Consider the following 19,866-nt stretch of genomic DNA (forward strand, 5'->3'; position numbering starts at 1 on the left):
TAATGAAATCCACCTCGTTTATCAAACGAAATAGAAATGTATTTAGGCCATGGCGGTCGAAATACATTTCTATTTCGTTTGATAAACGAGGTGGAAATGCAAACTCTCTTGATGTAGTATTGCCAAAACCCAACGTGACCTTATTCAAACCATTTTTTAAGTTGCTGGAGCGGTTAATTGGAATAAGCTTCCCAATGATATCCAAAATGCCAATTCAGTGGATGAAATGTGTTCACTGACGTTTCTCCTCATTACTACAACACTATATGCAATAACTAAAATGATTGCTAACCCAATTACCTATAAATTTCATATACCTACATCATGTCTTAAATTTGATATTTATTTTTTATAATTATGCAATACAAACCATATTCACAATTCATTGGGCTTAATCTCCACATGAAATATTTATTAACTTAATTGTTATATATAATTCTAATGTAAAATGTCATAATGTAAATGTCATATTGCATTATTTTATCTTGTTTTCCTCCTCTTTTCGTTTTTCCTTGATCTTATTTTTCCGATTTGTGTTGTTTTCGATTTTTGCCATTTATATAAAACTGTTTTTTTGTTTGTAACTACTCTTACTGTCAGTACTTGAATTTGTATTTTCCATCCTTATGCAGGATCATAATATGTAAAACAGCTGCGAGCTGATCAATGTTATCCTGTTAAAATATGTTTTAATAAATAACTAAATAATACATTAATAACAAAATAACTAACTAAATATAGTGGCTCACTGTTTGGAGTGGATTCCGCCCCACGTGTATCAATTTTAAATACGACACTAGACCTATACGTCCTTCTGGTTCTCGGTTCTCCGCCAAAACAATTATGTTAGTATTGTTGTTTTCTTCCCCCCCCCCATATATATATTTTTCTATTTCACTTTCTCCCATCTGATAGATAGTTGAAGTGTATGTACTTTGCTTATTTTACTTAATTTATTGTAATGTGTTTTCGCAACCTCCATGGAAAGCCCCGCATATAACCTTTGTAAATACCTTGTATACTTTGATTTTTTTATTGCGAAATAAATTGAATTGAATTGAATATAGACGTAAATGTATTAGTTCATCAATATCAACGCAGCATTAAACATGTCATATAGTGTCCTATAGATACTCAAAGATTCAAAGATAGCTATAAACACTGTAATTATGTTTGACACTTCTACAAACTACATTTTTACCAGCAACCAATCCCTGATGTGTATTTGCTTCCTTTTCTTAGTAATTAGTGCTAAAGCAGAATATATTTTTCATTCATCCTGTTTGTTATTTGTAAACAAAGCTATTTCTTAGTTTGATTTTCATTATTCTGAATGCACAAACCAAAATTCCTAACATTGATGCAACTAAACAAATGAAAATGATGGCGGTTAAGTTTCTGGCAAGATTCATGTTTGTTAACTTTCATGTCAACATTTAGATTAATTTGTATCTTATGTCTGAATAATAGGCTTTAAGATAGATTTAAGTTTTTACATAATGTTTCCGTCTCGATATGCAACATTGTATAATTAAATGATGTTAATCACTAATAAAATAATTATGGAATCATTTACAGTAGGCTTACGGTTGCACCATGTGAGAGGGGAAGATTGGGGAGTCCTGAAAAGGACTGTTGGTATTACTTTTGTTAGTGGAATTAAAAGAGCTCATATAAGGATACTACTATTCCATTTTATTCTCATGATTTTCACTGTTCAGCTGGTCTAGCAATCTATTCAAACCAAATGTATTAGTATCATGGAAGTCACTATGTAGTATTGTTGCTGACTGTCCCTCTATAGTCTGCAAGCACAGACCCTAATTTGACACTTTATCAAAAAGTAATTGTCCCTTGAGAGAAGCCTAGCCTAGCTACATACTGGTTGTGTCAATGTCAGGAGCAGCTACAGTACATGACCTATGGTAGTCTTATAGTGCACACTCTCTAATACGACTGACCAGGGTTTGTGCCTGCAAACTAGTCACTCTACTTCACAGTTGACTACTCTGACTGATTGACGTCGCCAAGGAAAACCCCGTCTTCTTGCATTTCTCCCTGACGAGATCGTTGCTGCGACGCTGCCCCGGCTTGAGCTCGGCAAAGTTGCAGTGCATCCATCGCACCCACTGCTCACGGATCTCCTTCTGTCGGACGCAGAACATGAGGAAGACGAAGAACCCCTGGAGGGAGTTTAAGATGAGGAAGAGGATGTTGACGACAAGACGGGCACCACCGATGGCGAGGAAACCGAACAACCATGTCAGACCGAGCAAGACAGAGATGGCGAAGGCGTTCTGGACCCGTCGTCGCATCTCACCGCTGTTGGTTTGGTTGGTCTTATGGGTAGCGATGGACTCGCGGCGTGACAAGCTTTGCATAACGAGACCAAAGATGATGAAGTTGGTGGCAAGTAAGAGAGCAACGATGAGTAAGACGCCGTAATACAGGGCTGGACCCGGTCTGACAAAGCAACTGTTAAGCGAAGAGAAAAAAATCACATCGTACTTAAGTTCGAGAACAGAGAGACCATTTTACCAAGGTATTACTCGCTTTAACAAAATATTGACGCCTCAATACTGATAATAAAAAAGAATTCATATATAATGAAAGTGATAGTGAATCCTCAACATGAAGCAGATAAATCACAATTCATCATTAATTTGAAATAATTACATGATTAACGGGCCTACTCAGTTTCCATTAAAAGACGCAAAGTGACGACCTTGTCGACATGGGTTTTCAGAAAACCAAAAGCAACTCATCATTAATTCAATATACAATGTAACTACACGGGCCGACACAGTTTCCATGAATGATACAAAATGGCGACCTTCAACATACGTTCTCATAAATATTAGTATGCCTTTAAAACAAGATGGCGATTTATGAGAAAATTTAAAGATTTAACTTACTAATTCCCGTCTCCCAAATAGAGGGATCTATCGACTGCTACAGTTACGATACACACGAGAAGAGGCAAACCTGTAAACAAATATATAATATCAGAAAGACTTAAAAATGTCTAACACTCTATGACCAAATGTGTAAAAATCAATATAGGTAAAAGGGTCCAATTTCCTCAGGACGATTGACTTCTCGTTGCCTGAAGGTAATTGTTTGTCTCCAGTTTTCTAAATTGTGCGAGCTCTTAAAGGTGAAATTCAAAGAAAATCACAAATATGTCAACTAATGTATCACTAGAAACTGATAAGCTAACAGATGGCCATCGTACACGTTTTAGGTCAACTACATATCGGGTGATTTATAAAAAATACAAATACAACCACCATCATAGCAGCTGGGATATACGAGAGATTCACCGAAAAATAACGATCTTTTAATGACGTCACTATATGGACCAATACTGCCCAAGCAGACGACATAAATGTAATGGCATGTCAAACCATTCAAAAGGGGATATGACCCGATTCTGATAACTAGAATATTTTGCTTGTAAATACACAGGATAGGGGTTAATTAACAATCAAAGAAACCAGACTTTCAAATTGAAAAAACCCTGAATCGTGATATTAAGGACGGCATTTGTTCCCTCTTGAAACGCCGAACATACCCCGGTGTGTGCAGCTGAATATACAATGGCGTCTTATTTTGTTTACAAGCGACAGTTTCCTTTATTTTTGTATCGCTGCATTTGTCATCAAAATAAAACCATGCGCGGATTTAGAGTAAGGCAACAGATTATATATTTAGCCTGACGGTAGCGAAGTAAGAGAAAGAACTCAAGAGAAGATGAAAACACAGGCACTGAAAATGTGTGAGATGTCATGGGACATCGTCTGCTTGTGCAAATCATGTCCATACTGTGATCTCACACATCTCAGCAGCGTTCGGAGAGCTCTCCAGGTGCTGTGCTGGGGCTGTATTTAAGCGTTTTGTAATTTATAATAATTATTACTTCGAATGTTTCCAAGCATTGAATTTTGATAACCTTGTCGAATCATAGTTTCAACTTTGCAATAATGAAAATAAAGTTAGTTTTACACTTTCCAAAATCAATGAATATCTTCTTTAAAACTGTGACAATCTTAACACGCTTCCCGGATATGGTGAGGAGGCATTTGCCCAATGCAGGAAAATAAATCGAAGTACGTATGATACAATTCGACGTAGGACTATGCTTCGGTGACTCTCATCAAATTCCTAACTTCAACCTTAAAACAAACACTTTAACCTAACCGTAACTTTAAACCCTATTCCAACTCTAACCCTAACCCGACATCCCTAATCAAATTAGAGCGTGTTCATTTTCGCTGGGACAGTAACCTTAAAGTTACATGTTCTTTAGCATTTGATAATAATACTAATAATTCTGTTTAAATATGAAAGTTACATCAGCATTAAAGCTTTTTTCCCAACAACTGCCAGGTACCCATTAAAACACCTAGGTGGAGAGTGGCAATTGTGGATTAATGTCCTGCCAAAGGACCATAATGCTGGGATAGGATTTGAATCCCAAACCCTACGATTCCGAGTCAAATAAAAAACCCTCTATACCACGACACCTCTACATCATTTTCTTAGTAGACCAAGACACTCACCATAAGCAAAAAGCGCGGCCTTGAGCATAAAATGAGACACGGTGGCATTTAAGACCCTGACAAAGAGGAGGTACATATTGATAGCTTCCACCAACATCCACGACATCGACGATAACAGAAAGAAATGGATGAGAAAACCGACCACCACGCAACCCGCGGTCGGGTAACGGCGGTCGATACCCACGACGAACACGAGATAGAGCCCGAGGAGCGCGAAGCAAAGATTGATCAGGATCCGCTGAGGTTGCTTCGAGCGTAGTTTCCTAATTGCATTGAAAAGGTTGATCAAATTTGATTGTCAAAATTTGTTTAAAGTTTGTAGAACTTAAAAAAGAACATGTGACACGTACAGTTTGTCTTTTAGGGGTCCGTTCTTGTAATGTCTGGATTGTAATGTCAAAAAGAAAAAAATGTAAAGCTTTTGAGATTAGGAATAATTCCACAGAAATTTAACAAATATTTCAGGGAGCTGCTCCAATATTTTGTTCAATTCCGAAAAGTTTCACATGCGAAAGATTATAATTATCAAACAATTATCAAGCAATTATCCTTCCAATTATGCAGACTTACACCCATATAAATTGTTCTTTTGACATTTTGATAAGATGGTAGAATGTGTTTTCACACAAGTGATTATGGCCTACAAATGCCACATTTAAAGTCGCAAAGTATTATATACAACTTGAAAGTCGGATGATATTTAGCGTCAAAGGGGCCAGAATCGACGAGCACAAGTTCTCCTTTCTGTCAGCACTATCAACTATTACTTCTTTTTGTCACTATTTATAAATAACAATTCTTGTAGTTTTGTCAATTCCTGCCGAATTGTGTTTGCACCATAACCATCATTTTTTATTGCGATAGTACTGCTTTAAATAAAAATCAATCACAATTTAATAAGTCATATAACAAAAACACAAAAGTATCAACATTTCCTGAGCAATAGTATAGCCTAACTTTTTCCATAGCTATATCCATTCCTATCCATTTATATTTGATATAAATAATGCTCTGATTTAGAGAACATTGTTCAAAATACCGCTTCAAACCCGTTTTTTAACCTGTCCTCAGGCTCTCCAATTTATTAATCAAAGATTACACAAACATGTTAAATATTGACGTTTGGTGAGGGATATAGGGAAACATCACTTACTTCATGCTCATAAAATTAACAAGTGTGATCACGAGGCATATGATGGAGATGATACAGCCGATCATACCCAACACATCTAAAACGGAGAGACCCACATCTCCCGATACATCCTTTAATTAACGAATGAAGCATTGCAAGAGAGGGTGAGAGGGAGCGGAAGAGAGAGAGAGAGAGAGAGGATGGGAGAAGGGAGGGAGGTAGGAAAGGAGGGTGGAAGGAACAGAAGAGAGACAAAGTTAATGATCTAAAAATGTGAAAGCATGTATATGGGTATACCAAATGAATGATCCATTTAATATTGAATATTCTAAAGCGCTCACATCTACAACCTACGGTACCCAAGCCCGGGATCTCAGTCAAATATAAATATTGTAAGAACGCGTGACCAAGGAAACGCGTACAAAGGGGTGTTATTATAAAGATCGGACGCGGTCAGCGTGGTGCCGCATTAAAGGGGTTCAAAAACGTCAATTTTGGGACATTTTCAATGAAAAGAGTACCCTTTTTTTCAAAATTCTTCAAAATCCTGCTGTACGCGCCGATTTACGCGTTAAGGGATATTTTCTAGCCCTCAGGGCCAGACAGAGGGAAAAAAAAAGGGGGGGGGGAATAATTGCTTATTGGCGAGATTACCGGCCGCCGCCTGCTAGTTATAGCAAAGATGATAGACGTGCGGTGCTCTCTCATCTTTGGTCATAGTGTTGACGATGGCCGCGAGAGGTAGCTTATTCAGCATGAGTCGGTAGCATGTCATGCATATCGCATGCACCCATTGAGTCATATTATAAATCTCTATGCATGCAACTTAGCTACCTATAAGCGCGCGTTGTTTGAAACGATCTTATATGTAGCTAAGGTGCATGCACACGATACCAACCCAAACCTAAAATATAATTCTTGTTTTCAGAGAAAGTTTATATAAAATAGATTAAATAGTATTTCTACATGACTGAGACCCCCGGGTACCCAAGCCACTCCAATATTACCCAAGCTCGAACTAGCTAGGCGAACCCCGTCGATTCCGGTGCGTTCAAGGAATTGCTTCCCAAACCGACACCCATTTAACACCTGGTTGAAGAGTGGCAAAACAAGATTTATGTCTAAATTGCAAAAGGACAATAGTGCCACAGGAGGGTTCCAATCCACGACATTCGTATATCTAGTCAAATGTTTAAACCATTTGGCTATGCCGCCTCCGTCTTCGATCTGTCTTTAGACCGAACATTACACTCTGGTGGAGATAATGTAAAATTCAATACCGCTGTAGGACCCTGAAATTTCCACCTTGCAAATCCATTTATGCAGACAGATGAACAACCGTAAAATAGATAGTAATAACCGCAATATTTTACGGAATGATATACGATAGCGGTTTTAATATGGATAAATTTTCCAAAGTGACACTTCTAGGAAGTTGGCTATTTTTTACCAAATATTTACCACATGTCCTATGCGTTTTTTTTTACTAATGAAATTAAATACCATCGAAAGAAATAATAATGTACCATCAAAACGGCAAAGCTTGTCAGGTGATCACAAAGACATCGTATCATATTGATTTCGGGGTTGTCTTCTCGTCGACATCCCTCTGACGACCATCTTCCACCTTGATCAATCTTATCCCAGAACACACATGTCCTGCTATCTACTGTTTCATTGTCTCGAGTCACCTGTATGGACCGGGATGAAGCAGACACACATACAGAGGCAGAGTCAAGATTTTTATATTTATAAAAGTGGGTTAAATGTTTTAAAAATATACCATAATTTCATGTGGCACTTTTGTTATTGGGTTTCTTTATGGTTCTCTAAACCCACCATCATGCAACATGCCGTCGTTGATTAGTTTACATAAGATGGGTGCGTGAATCAAAAAGTAAGATTCAGATCATGACCAGCCGGTGTTAAGCCAAAAGTAAAATTAAGACTTTGTTTAGAATTTGACGCTGAACGGGTCAATCGCGCCCTTCTCCTTTTCACCTCTGATAAGTGCCCCTTTTTATTTTGACACGGGTCGTGCCCCTTTTCCTTTGACAAGTTTCCATTTTCCTTTGCAATAAATGTCAATTTTCCATTCTCATAAGTGCCCGTTTTAATCTTTAGTACGAGAAGTGCTCCTTATTACTATTTGATAAGTGCCCCCTTTACTTCTGATGTCAGCCTTATTAAAATCTGAGAGGTGCCCATCTTACTTTGATAAGTGCTCCCAATTTCCTTTGTAAGAAGTGCCCTTTCCCCTTTTAGTAACTACCCCCTTTGTAACTCGGATAAGCGCACCTTATATTTTCCTATGTGTCCCTTTTCCTAATGATAAGTGCTTCCATTTTTAAAAAGAGCACTTTTCCCTTCTTATAAATGCCCCTTTTCATCTCTGGTAAATGACCAGTTTGATGGACGATAATACTCATTGTCATTTTAGATAAGTGTCGATATTCATATTTGGTCAGTGCTACCTTCTAGGTGCAATATGTGCCCATTTTCACATCTGATAATTTCCCTGTTAACAATGATATGTGCCTTTTCCCTTTCTTATTAAAGGGACCTATCCCCTTTTCATACATGCCCATTTCCACCTCTAATAAATGCCCCTATCGAAATCTGTAAGAAGTGCCCATTTTCACCTCTGATAATTACCTATTGTACTTTGACACGTGCTCCTTTTCTTTTTTAATAAGTGTCTTATCCCTTTCGATAAGTGTCCGCTTTTTCTCTCATCATTAAACGCGTCTCTAATTTTAAGCGACTAAGATCAATTTCACCCAATGCTCGCTCGTGCTCGCATTTATATTAAAAAAATTATGTTACTTATCAAAGGTATTTTCATTCTTCTGTCTTGAGAATGTGCTTATAACCCCATCAGGATTGGGGTTTTTCCTCTTCATAAGATGTAATTTTCGCACTGCGTTCTCACAAATCTCAATTTTTGTCCTCGCTCGCTTCGCTTTCTCGCAAATAAACATCACATCCAATAGCAAAGTATGGCATGACTCTACATTAATAAATTTAAAAGTGAAAGCACAACAGCTCTTATTTGATTTTAAAATACAAAATTAAAGAAAACATTTCCGCAGTGTTGGTTAGATAGATTAAGTCATGTTAATGATTTTATTAATTTAATTTCAAGTTGATTTATAGGTTTATTGCCTCAAAAGAAAACTGATATAAATGGCAAATTATGAATAATGATTTATGCAACTCTTGTGGACAAGTAGACTCAACTTTTTACTTAATGTTATATTGCAAGGATTTGACTTTGTTTTGGAAAATAATATATAACATGATATTTAACCTATTCCCCCCAAAAATACAAATAGACCAAAAGATATTAGTTGTAGGTAAGGATATTGGAAACAAACAATATTCTCTCCTAAACGTTATTTAAAATTATGCACAATATGCAATTTATAAATGTTACATTAAGAAGATTTTTAAGGGTTCTGATTATTACCCACACACTTAGTTTTTTTAAAATTCAAGTCGTTGCTTTAGATTATTTTTAAGATATGAATTTGTTAGCAAAGAATACAATACTAAGCTGGAATAATTGTTGAATATACTTAAATTTTTAGCCTATGTTATGTTTCACTCACTCATTCATTAAATTATTAAAGGGATCGTTTAACAATGTTAAATCTGAGATACACGACCCTACGTGTTATCAGTGTCTGTGATATGGTGTAATATTGAAGCCCTAAAAAAATTGCGATTCAAAATGATGAAGAAGTGCCTCCAAAAAGTAAAAAATCTTTGAGTGACCGGTTTTACCATACTCGTTTACCCTAATAGACTGTAGTGTTATGAAAACCGTCAGGCGAACGGTTTTCAAAATTTGTAATTCCAATCATGAATATCTTGATAATCAGACAGGCGATCGGCTTGTAAAGGTCATGGGGTTCCTGACTGACCTAAAGGTTTATAATTATCATTGCATCATGAGCTAAATCCAGAATTTAATTTCAGAATCTGAGACAAAGTTACCGGATCCCTTTAATGTAAATATGTATTGAATTTCTGAAAATAAGAACCTCACTTGAGGATAAGAGAAAATATAATGATGCTTAAGCAATATGTTGTATGGCATGTAAAGCGAAAAAAAATATTGAAATCATCCCTGATAATGTAATCACAATGTAAAGGTTATACCAATACTAAACAAAATGTATATTTTCGCTTTGAAATTATCCTATGTAGATGCCTTTTTTCTTCTATATAGTGCCCTATTTGGCCCCCAACTATGGAAGACGCTCTGCCCCTCCCCCTCCGTTAATGAAATGATGCCGTGTGTGCAATGGGCATAATACCTGTTGCACAAAAGGTGTCATTTGCCAGACGCACGGGATAATAGTTCAGGTAATGACGTAATCGAATTGACGCCCCGTGTGTAATTTGCATGAACGTAATATCGTAGCCCTTTGAGTTTTATATTTGAAAGAAAATTTGTAGATTATATTTCACATTAGCTGTCATAAAATTCGAGTATACAGCATTGTTGACAGTAAATAAATCATGTCAGATTGATAAAAGTTCGTAGTTTTGCTCTTTTTATAAATCAAAATAACTCACATTCAGTTCAAGGAAGGTTGTCTCCACTTCACCACCCTGCGGCAAACCTTGAATGACCGCACCCTCGACGGTCGCTGATATGACCCGGGTTCCGACCGCTAGTCGACGAACTCCGCCGAGATCGTATGCTTGCTCTGGACTTAAGAAGAGCTTACTGGTCTGGAATAGGAAGAAAGTCACTGGAACAGTTCCATTTTCTGCATGGAAGAGAAGATGGGAGAATAATTGCTTTTCAGGGATTTTCAAGAAGGGGATGTTTGCGTGATTCTTACTAGTGAATTTTTATATTGGTCAAATGGTTTTACGTTTTTCCCTGTATTCTCACATATTAAAATTACTGATTAAAATAACGTTTTTTTCGGTCTGATATAAAGTTCTCTTAATCTCACCATAGTACGATTTATGTTAATGTTATTGTTGTTGGGTTTTATTGTTGTTGTTGTCGTTGTTCAGGCAGTTGACCTGGCAATATCACTATTAATTATCAATATACAGGTTAACATTACATGACCCCGTCTTGCTTCATGGATTCACGCTTTGAATACTGCTCGCTTGCAACCTGAGCCTCATATTTTTTTTAATGATTGCTAATAGATTTCATTAATGTTTATTGGATCAAATTGAAGGAAACATAATCTAAAGTTCATGGTTTTAGTTTACACTCTAGTTTGGGGACAGTCTCATTATGCAATTATATTTAATGTTTGGGTTTTAAACATGAAGTGTTTCGCACCTAATACATATGGTGGCAAAAGAATGGCTGCATCAATTGTTGTGTCCGGGACGTTGTCTGGATTGAAGTAAATAATCATTTCGTTTTCATTTAATTCGTTGAGCACGCTGCTTTTCTCTTCACCGTCAGGCGATGCCAGGGTAGCGAACCCTAAACCTTCCAACAAACTTTCCTTCGGGAGCTGGAGGGCCACCACAGCTACGCTCCTTCCGACGATGGTGAGGTTATTGCCGTCGCCCTGGGTCTGGAAGAGGGTGATCTGTTGCTCCAGGAAATCGAGAATCCTCGTCGGAGTTTCGACTTCGACGGCGTTTACGAACTCCTCTTCGGGAGCACCGAGAGCGTGGTCGACGATCTGGAGGGTGTTGTTGGTGACCTGGTAGAAACAGTTAATTGATTGATTTGTCCTAACCCGAAATGAATAAATATAAATACCTCAACAAAGGGCGCTAGCTCTGATTGGAAACCCTCATGGCAATAATCTTAAAGCCCCTCTGCACTAGTTTGGCCAGGGGGGATTAGGCCTTCGAACATGGTAATTGACAGGTGTTTATGTCATCAAATCAGCTCTCAATAAACATAAGAAATAGGGGATCATGGGGGACCAATGGTCACCGATTAGACATTGTTTGCTATATAGAGGGCGCAAGTAGTTATAAGTAGTGCAATGGGGCTTTAAAATATTCAAGTGCTTTTGAGAGCCATTGATAAACTTGTATTTAATGGCGTGGGTTGTGTCGCAAAACATAATATAAAGATATACATTGGTGAACAGAGTCGTAAGAATGGCTTTCACATGGTTTACGCACTCAGAAAGAGGCATTTTCCTGGAAACTATCCCCAGTTTTCCTCTTTGCAAGTACCCCTCTGTAGGAACTCGGCGTCAGAAGTATAGTCACTAATACTGTAAATGTCATGACAAAACTAGTTTATATTAATCATGATAATAATTGTGTAGTATAGTGTTCCGGCGAAAATTAATGAACAGTTAATAATCAAGTTCCTAACTTCAACCATGGATCAAACACAAAACCTAGCTTACACTAACCATTGGCCAAATCTAATTTTAATCGTACCCTATTCAAGCTCTAAAACCAAAATATTTAATCTCGCCAAAAAATATTATGTCAGATCACGAACAATCTGCGTTATTACCTTTATCGATGAGTTCCCGACGTTGACGATTTTTTCCAGAGCATCAGAGATGGCTCGAAGACCTTTCGCATTGATATCGGCGACATTTGCGGTTGCTTCAGCAACGTCGTAAGAATATTCGGTTACATTCTCTGACGTCACAACTCCCTGTAATTGGAGAAACGGATTCATATATTCAAGAATGTAATTCCGAGAAAGAAATTGTGGGGGAGGGGGAGTAATTGTTATTGTTTACTTAAGGTACGCCAACAGTTGGACACAGGGCAAGGGGGTACAATCGGCTAAGTGTGTCCCAACCCCCTTCTCATTTGCCGCTGCCTACCATTCATTTTAACTACATGGAGTACATTCGCGTAAGTGAGTCAGATGATTAAGTTCAGTTTCGATGAACAATGATGAAAATAATAATCATTTGCTGGGGATTTGATGATTTGATGTAAGCAGCTCGATGTCGGGACTGAAGGCATACACTGCGTAATTTTTAAGCCGAATAAACGCATTACAAGAGTTTGAAGAAAAATTGAATATTATAGGAAAAAACCTTTACCAATTTGATTACATAGTTTATATATAAGTTTAGCTTTGACCCGATGGTGTATAACAATACCTTTTATCTTTGTCGCCCATTCGCTTTCTCACACCCCCCCCCTCTCTCTCTCTCTTCTTCTTCTTCTTCTTCTCCTCCTTCTCCTCTTTATACTTCTTCTTTTCCTTCTTATTCTGTTTCTTCTACTACTACTACTTCTACTACTACTATTACTACTAATACTACTAATATTGATACTACTACTACTACTACTACTACTACTACTACTACTACTACTACTACTAGTAGTATACCTCCCTTCCCCCGGCTTACCCTGCATTTCAGTAGTTATCTCTGGCATTATGCATACTATGATGATAATAAGAATAATAATAATAATAATAATAATATTTAATTTTTATATAGCGCTTTAATATACAAATGTCTCTTAGCGCTTTACAAATATACTATTACCCCGGTCAATGGATTCATTGAGAGCGTTACATCTTTAAGAGTATGAAATACATAACGACTTAATTTCTTACCCTTGCAATGTTGTCCAGAACCTCATTAATATCTTCTCCCACAAAGCAGTCGAGGAACACGGGATCTTCCCAGACAGCTGACGACAAGAGATCCCCACGACATGTCCGTCTAGCTCTTGCTAGGGAGGCTGCAATTAACAAATATGTTCTAATATATTTAAGTGACTAATTTACCTAATTAAATAAGGAAAGGGAGACAACGAAAGGGGGAGATAGAAAATAAAGGAACAGGAAACGTAGGGAAAGTAAAATGTAAAGAAGATGATATGCACCACCTATGAAGACTAATTGACTCACCCCCTACCATGACATCACATCGTTGCCCGAATATTAGTCCTTTAAAAATTCCTAAGGGGCTGCGCCCCCCCCCTCGTTTGCCTTATTTGCTTATGCCTTGAGGTTTTCTTCAAATTAATTAATTAAAATTAATTATGAGAAATTTCATTATTTCCCTAGATACTATATGTGATGTGATCAGGGATATAACTACAGGGTACGGTGTCACAGAAAGGGATGGCCTTGTTACTATGCCTAGTTAAATCGCATTGGCCATCCACCAAGTAAGGCCAATCGATGCCACCCCCTCATTATAAAAGTGCCCGCTCAATGGCTAACACGTGCTACATCACTGATTGACGACTTACTGTTGTTACTGTATTCACTGCACCGTTCTTGGCTGTCAGCGGTCTGGTCCAGAGGTGTAGGGGGAAATATCAGGGTTCCAAAAGTACCCGTGACAACCGATTCCAGGCAGGATGCTAAGCATGTCATTCAGAAAAAGAGAATGGGTTAAGTTACTTGGGACAACAAATTGATGAGATTTACTTGAGGTAAATTAATGAAACTGATTCGTTGGAATAACTCAAAAGAACATTCAGGAGCAGTTATTTGGGGAGTAAGCTGCGTGTCAACACTAGTTCATGTTCTCTTATTTCAACAGTCGTTGCACTCTAGGTGTCATTTTGATGGCGTCATTATCTGCCACTAGTACAAGATGCAACGAAGCGATAGCTAGCTCGCGTGTACAAGGGCATTAAAACGGTAGCGTGCATGCAAGCTTTTGGCAGGATATGACTTAATACAAAACAAAAGAAATGTTATTGTTGACGATTTGAAGAACAACATGTGATCGATTTCGCCTTTCAGGAAAATCATGACTTGAAAAGGATACATACAAGGAAAGCTAATTTTAGTTTAATGTTAAATACCCTTTTACACGGTAAAAAAAAATGCGATTCCTCGAACCGTCTGAAACAATATATAAACCATGGCAAGCTGTTAATAGAACCATAGTTTCGTGATATCAGTCAGGTTATGGAAGCCGACGTCTATCATTGATATTATCCTACTTATAATGATAATATAACTCCTGCTTCCTGGTGTTATTTCCTCACGGAGGTGTGCTGGTAGCATGAGTCCTTTTTTCAGAAACAGACATTAATCCATACCAATATTTTGCGTAACTGTAGGCCTATAGTATACTTTAAAGTTTAATACACATTTTTGACAAGCTATCGTAACCAAATATGTTATTCTAAATGCATAAAAGCTTGATACAATCCAGGCTGTGAAAAAATATTTGAAATTAAACTACAGAAACAATAAAAGACATATTTGAAAATATATCAAAAACATTCCGACTGGTATAGTCGGAATTTTTGCTAGGGACGGTATGTCCCTAGCAGAAATTAGAAAAGCTAGTTAAGAAAAACAGAGAGAACAGAAATAACAAACAAACACATAAAAAAAGAAGATTTGTTTTTTGCGTGTACTACTACTAGTAGTAATATTAGTAGTAGTACCCATATTAATATCTATATTAACAATTCGGCAGGGAGACACCGGCTCACCAAAATTCTTCACTACGTGCCTACAGAGCATCTTCGAAACATTAGACTGGTCATCAAAGGGAATCGACATAATTGGGGAAAACATGAGCGATTTAAGATTTGATGACGTTATTGTCATCATATCTGACAACTTAAACGACCTCGAAATAATGCGGGAAGAACGGGACAATGGAAGCCGACTAACATGTCTCCAAATAAACATGACGAAGGCTAAAGTCATGGCAGGATCAGCCAAAGTTCCAAAACAAATCCGAGTGAATGGTACCAAAGACTTTCGCCTACTCGTTGCCGCAGTCACCATCAGACTGATGTTTTATCGCCGCTAGATGGGGTAGTATATACGACAGTCTTCCACTGGTCCCGTATCAGGACAATTACCCCCTGGGCAATCACCCCCCGGAAAATTACCCCCCGGAAAACTACCCCCATAGGATGATTACCCCCCGGAAAATTACTCCCCGGAGAATTACCCCCCCGAGGACAATTACCCCCCAAGGACAATTACCCCCCGGAAAATAACCCCCGGAGAATTACCCCCCGAGGACAACTACCCCCCGGGGACAATTACCCCCCGAGGACAACTACCCCGGAGGACAACTACCCCCCGAGGACAACTACCCCCGAGGACAATTACCCCCCGAGGACAATTACCCCCCGAGGACAACTACCCCCCAAGGACAATTACCCCCCATGGACACTACTGGGTCTAGTGGCTCAGTGGTTAGAGCGCCCGTCTCATGTACGGAAGGTCGTGGGTTCGAACCCCGGCCGAGTCATACCAAAGACTTATAACAATGGGACCTTCTGCCTTCTAGCTAGGCGCTCAGCATATTAGATTGGAGAAGGGTAGTAATAATTATGTTATGTTATGCAGGGCCCGCTGGAAGAGCAGTTTCATAACTGAAGTGGCTACCCTGGGTAAATAAAACGTTATTATTATTATTATTATTATTATTATTACCCTCGAGGACAACTACCCCCGAGGACAACTACCCCTCCCCCTTCGACGACAACTCCCCCCCCCCAGGACAATAACCCCTGAAGGACAACTACCCCCAATGACAATCAATCCCGAGGAATTTAAAGACTGTGACGTATAACGCAAGCTTCTCTCCAAATTGCTATTTACAGAAAATTGCATAAACCTTCATTTTCTTTGTGATTTATGAAGTTCATTTCAGTCTTTTCAAATTATTCAATTCAATTAGGGGGGGGGGGGGGGGTTGTTGAGGTTGCCCAATTCCCCTGTAGTTTTGCTACCGAGTAAAGAACAGAAATTACATTTCTTAGAAATTAAACAATACATTGCGCGCAGATGATTACGCGTTACAGCCTCTCTCACCATCAATGGCACAACAAAGAAATTAGGATGTAAGATTTCTTTTATGCACCCTCTGTAACTTTCTCATCAGCTGATCGTGTATTTGTCTTAGTATGTATAATGGGCCCTCATCCATGCCGTGATCCATAATTAAGGTTTTCTTCACGTTATTTATTTATTTCTGTTGAAGTGTAATATGTTTTCGTGTACGTTAAATTATTTTGAAATAGAAATTGCCATGTCAAAAGAAAATAAATATCTGCTCTCTGGTAATTCATCTCATTTGATTTTGTAACTCCAGCACAGCGTTTTTCAACCGGGGTGCCGCAAGAGAATGATTTGGAAAACGTTGATTTTGTAAAAAAAAATCAAATACCAGAAACGGTTAAAATATGTAATTACGAGAGAAAATAAAATTTGGAAGATACTAAAGTGTCTTCCTTCCTCGCTCGCTGACAATATTTTGACAGCAAGGCAAATAAGGGCAACGAGAGGCCCGAATATTCTCATATTAGTGTATCAAGGTCATGACCGAATATATCACTTTTTATTTGTGAACATTCGGCGGCAAGGTGCCCGCATACAGTACTTTAAATAGTTTCTAGTGTGTGGATTACAAACTATTTTTTTACCAGTTTAAAAATGTCTTTTTATTCTTAAATGTGCCCATACGTGTGTGCATAGTACTTGACGAGAGCCAGAGTCATGCAAAATTAATAGTCTGTAAAGACTTTGGGATTTGGGAGAAACTTGTCATTTCTTAAGAGGGTACCGTGACTAACAAAAAGCTAAAATAACGCTGCTCCAGAGAAATGTATTTCTATGTATTTTGAAAAGCGCTGGACAATTACCTAAAACTTACATCCTTCGTGGAAATTAGCAACCGCGCTGGCGTTGCATAAATTATAATAAAAGGGAAATGTGTAGTAATGAGGAAGACAACGTGCTATAGTATTTGAAAGAATATGGGGTCATGCAGGGGATCTTATGGGCTCGTAGCCATCTCTCAATGTGTCAGATCGTCTTTTGCTATTGAATCCTGATTGTCCACGGGGGTAGTTGTCATTGGGGGGTAATTATCATCGGGGGGTAGTTGTCCTCGGGGGGTAATTGTCCTTGAAGGTAATTGTCATCGGGGGGGGGGGGGGGGGGGGTAGTTGTCATCGGGGGGTAATTGTCTTCGGGGGGTAATTGTCCTAGGGGGTAATTGTCCTCGGGGGGTGATTGTCCTCGGGGGTAATTGTCCTAGGGGGTAATTGTCCTCGGGGGGTAGTTGTCTACGGGGGTAATTGTCCTCGGGGGGTAATTCTCCGGGGGGTAATTTTCCGGGGGGTAATTGTCCTTGGGGGGTAGTTGTCCTCGGGGGGTGATTCTCCGGGGGGTAATATTCCAGGGGGTAATTGTCCTTTGGGGGTAGTTTTCCGGGGGGTAATTTTCCGGGGGGTGATTGCCCAGGGGGTAGTTGTCCTAGAACCGTAAGAGAAAAGGTAGTAACAAGGAACAGTGGTATTAGTAGTAGTAGTGGTGGTGGTGGTGGTGGTAGTATTAGTAGTGGTGGTATTAGTGGCAGTAGTAGCACTAGAAGTAGTAGTAGTAGTAGTAGTAGTAGTAGTAGTAGTAGTAGTTGTAGTAGTAGTAGTAATAGTAGTAGTAGTAGCAATAGTAGTAGTAGGAAGAGTAGGAGGAATAGCAGTATGATTTGTTTGTAGTAGGAGTAGTAGAAGTAGTAGTAGTAGTACTAGTAGTAGTAGTAGTAGAAGTAGTAGTATGAATAGTGGTAGTATTAGTAGTAGGAGAAAAGGTAGTTAAAAGGAACAGTGGTATTAGTAGTAGTAGTGGTGGTGGTGGTGGTAGTATTAGTAGTGGTGGTATTAGTAGTAGTAGTAGTAGTAGTAGTAGTAGTAGTAGTAGTAGTAGTAGTAGTAGTAGTAGGAAGAGGAGGAGGAGTAGCATTATGATTTGTTTGTAGTAGTAGTAGTAGTAGTAGTAGTAGTAGTAGTAGTAGTAGTAGTAAGATTAGTAGTAGTAGTAGGAATAGTGGTAGTATTAGTAGTAGGAGAAAAGGTAGTAAAAAGGAACAGTAGTATTAGTAGTAGTGGTGGTGGTGGAATAATAAGGGAAGATAACGTAAGTAGTAATTCAAATATATGTTTTTGAAAATCTAAAATAACTGTTTGTTTTTGTTTCTTGATATGAGACATTTCAACAAATACCTGATTAAGTTTTTGTTGTGATATAAGACCCTAAACAAATTTCGATTTTGAAACTAAAGAGGATAAGGTTGTCAAAAACAACTATTCTGCATATTAACAAGCATTCAATAGGTTTCCTTTATAGGCTTCCTTTCCGATTTCGTTAAATTGCTCTACCAACGCCGATTTGTACATGTATGTATTGCACGTGAAACTGAATACACAGTGTGTAAATATTGATTCGGAGACTCTTTTGTGTATTTCCCAAAGTCTAGAATATGTATACTATTGTGGCAAGGTTGAATAGTTATCAAATATCGAGTCATAAACTACGTATCGAGTGGGTCTGATTCTTCCCCCCCCCCCCCCCCCCCCGAAGTTCCTTTTTCAATTGGGTTTTGGGTTTGGGATTTCCCGTTTTTGGTACAATGTATTATATGTGTTAAACTGTATTTGATTTAATACGAATAGGGAACTTTTTTGCTGGTTATCTGATGAGTTAAAATATATCATGAACTGAAAGGGCAGTTAGGATTCGTTTGCTTTCTGTTTTTATTATTCTTGTATTAATTTTTATTTTGTATTATTCTTATTAATTATGTTTAATTGATATTCCTAATTGTAACAGAGCCGGCTCCTGTTCCGTGTGACTGTAAGGGTCTGAGTTCTGGTGCCTCTGCAGGCATCGCTGTCTTTGCCACCCTGTTAGTTGTAGCTATCATCATCACCGTCATTCAAGTCATTGTGTGGAGAAGACAAGCAACAACATCAGGTTTACACCTAAGCTACCCCCCCCCCCCACCCCACGCATGCTCGACTTGTGTTTGAACCAGATCCCACCTTCGAGATAACAATGGCTATAACTATATTTTCATAAAGTTGACATCATTTCCTTTTATTATGAATTTGGTTTAATTAAAAAGAGTGGAGTTTGGTAGGGGGTGGGGAATAGCCCTCGAACTAGTCCTAGAATTGAAACCCACAAATCTATTTATTTATTAATGGAAAGGTTACCCTTCAAGAAAGATTGGCAGACTTACCCCTAAAACGTACCTTATATTGATATGTTCTAGAAACCTGAATATAGGTGCACATCAATAATATCACTTATCAGATTTCCATGTAAATGATGTGTGTTCTTCAACTTGTATTACTGATTTACTTAGCTTTCTATATAATGAATAACGCCAGAATGTATTAACAAACAATTCATAGGAATGAAAGCTGTTTATACTTTCACAGAATATCATTCGGAAAAAAAATGAG

The 19,866-nt window shown here is 38.2% G+C and overlaps 1 protein-coding gene across 1 annotated transcript; it reads right to left on the reverse strand.

Annotated features, from left to right (window-relative positions):
* Nucleotides 1-1,943: 1,943 nt before the first annotated feature.
* Nucleotides 1,944-15,157, reverse strand: LOC105437365 (adhesion G-protein coupled receptor G6-like). Its single transcript, XM_030978818.1, has 12 exons — nucleotides 15,088-15,157; nucleotides 13,882-13,995; nucleotides 13,238-13,365; nucleotides 12,167-12,313; nucleotides 11,012-11,387; nucleotides 10,279-10,475; nucleotides 7,221-7,385; nucleotides 6,682-6,783; nucleotides 5,716-5,825; nucleotides 4,563-4,825; nucleotides 2,916-2,985; nucleotides 1,944-2,475 (listed from the first exon to the last, which is right to left on the reverse strand). Exons 1-12 carry the CDS (start codon nucleotides 15,155-15,157, stop codon nucleotides 1,995-1,997), a joined length of 2,223 nt encoding a protein of 740 aa, XP_030834678.1. The 3' UTR covers nucleotides 1,944-1,994.
* Nucleotides 15,158-19,866: the final 4,709 nt, after the last annotated feature.

This window comes from Strongylocentrotus purpuratus, unplaced genomic scaffold, assembly GCF_000002235.5.
Source record: "Strongylocentrotus purpuratus isolate Spur 01 unplaced genomic scaffold, Spur_5.0 spur5_scaffold_1, whole genome shotgun sequence".
Classification (NCBI taxonomy): Eukaryota; Metazoa; Echinodermata; class Echinoidea; order Camarodonta; family Strongylocentrotidae; genus Strongylocentrotus; species Strongylocentrotus purpuratus.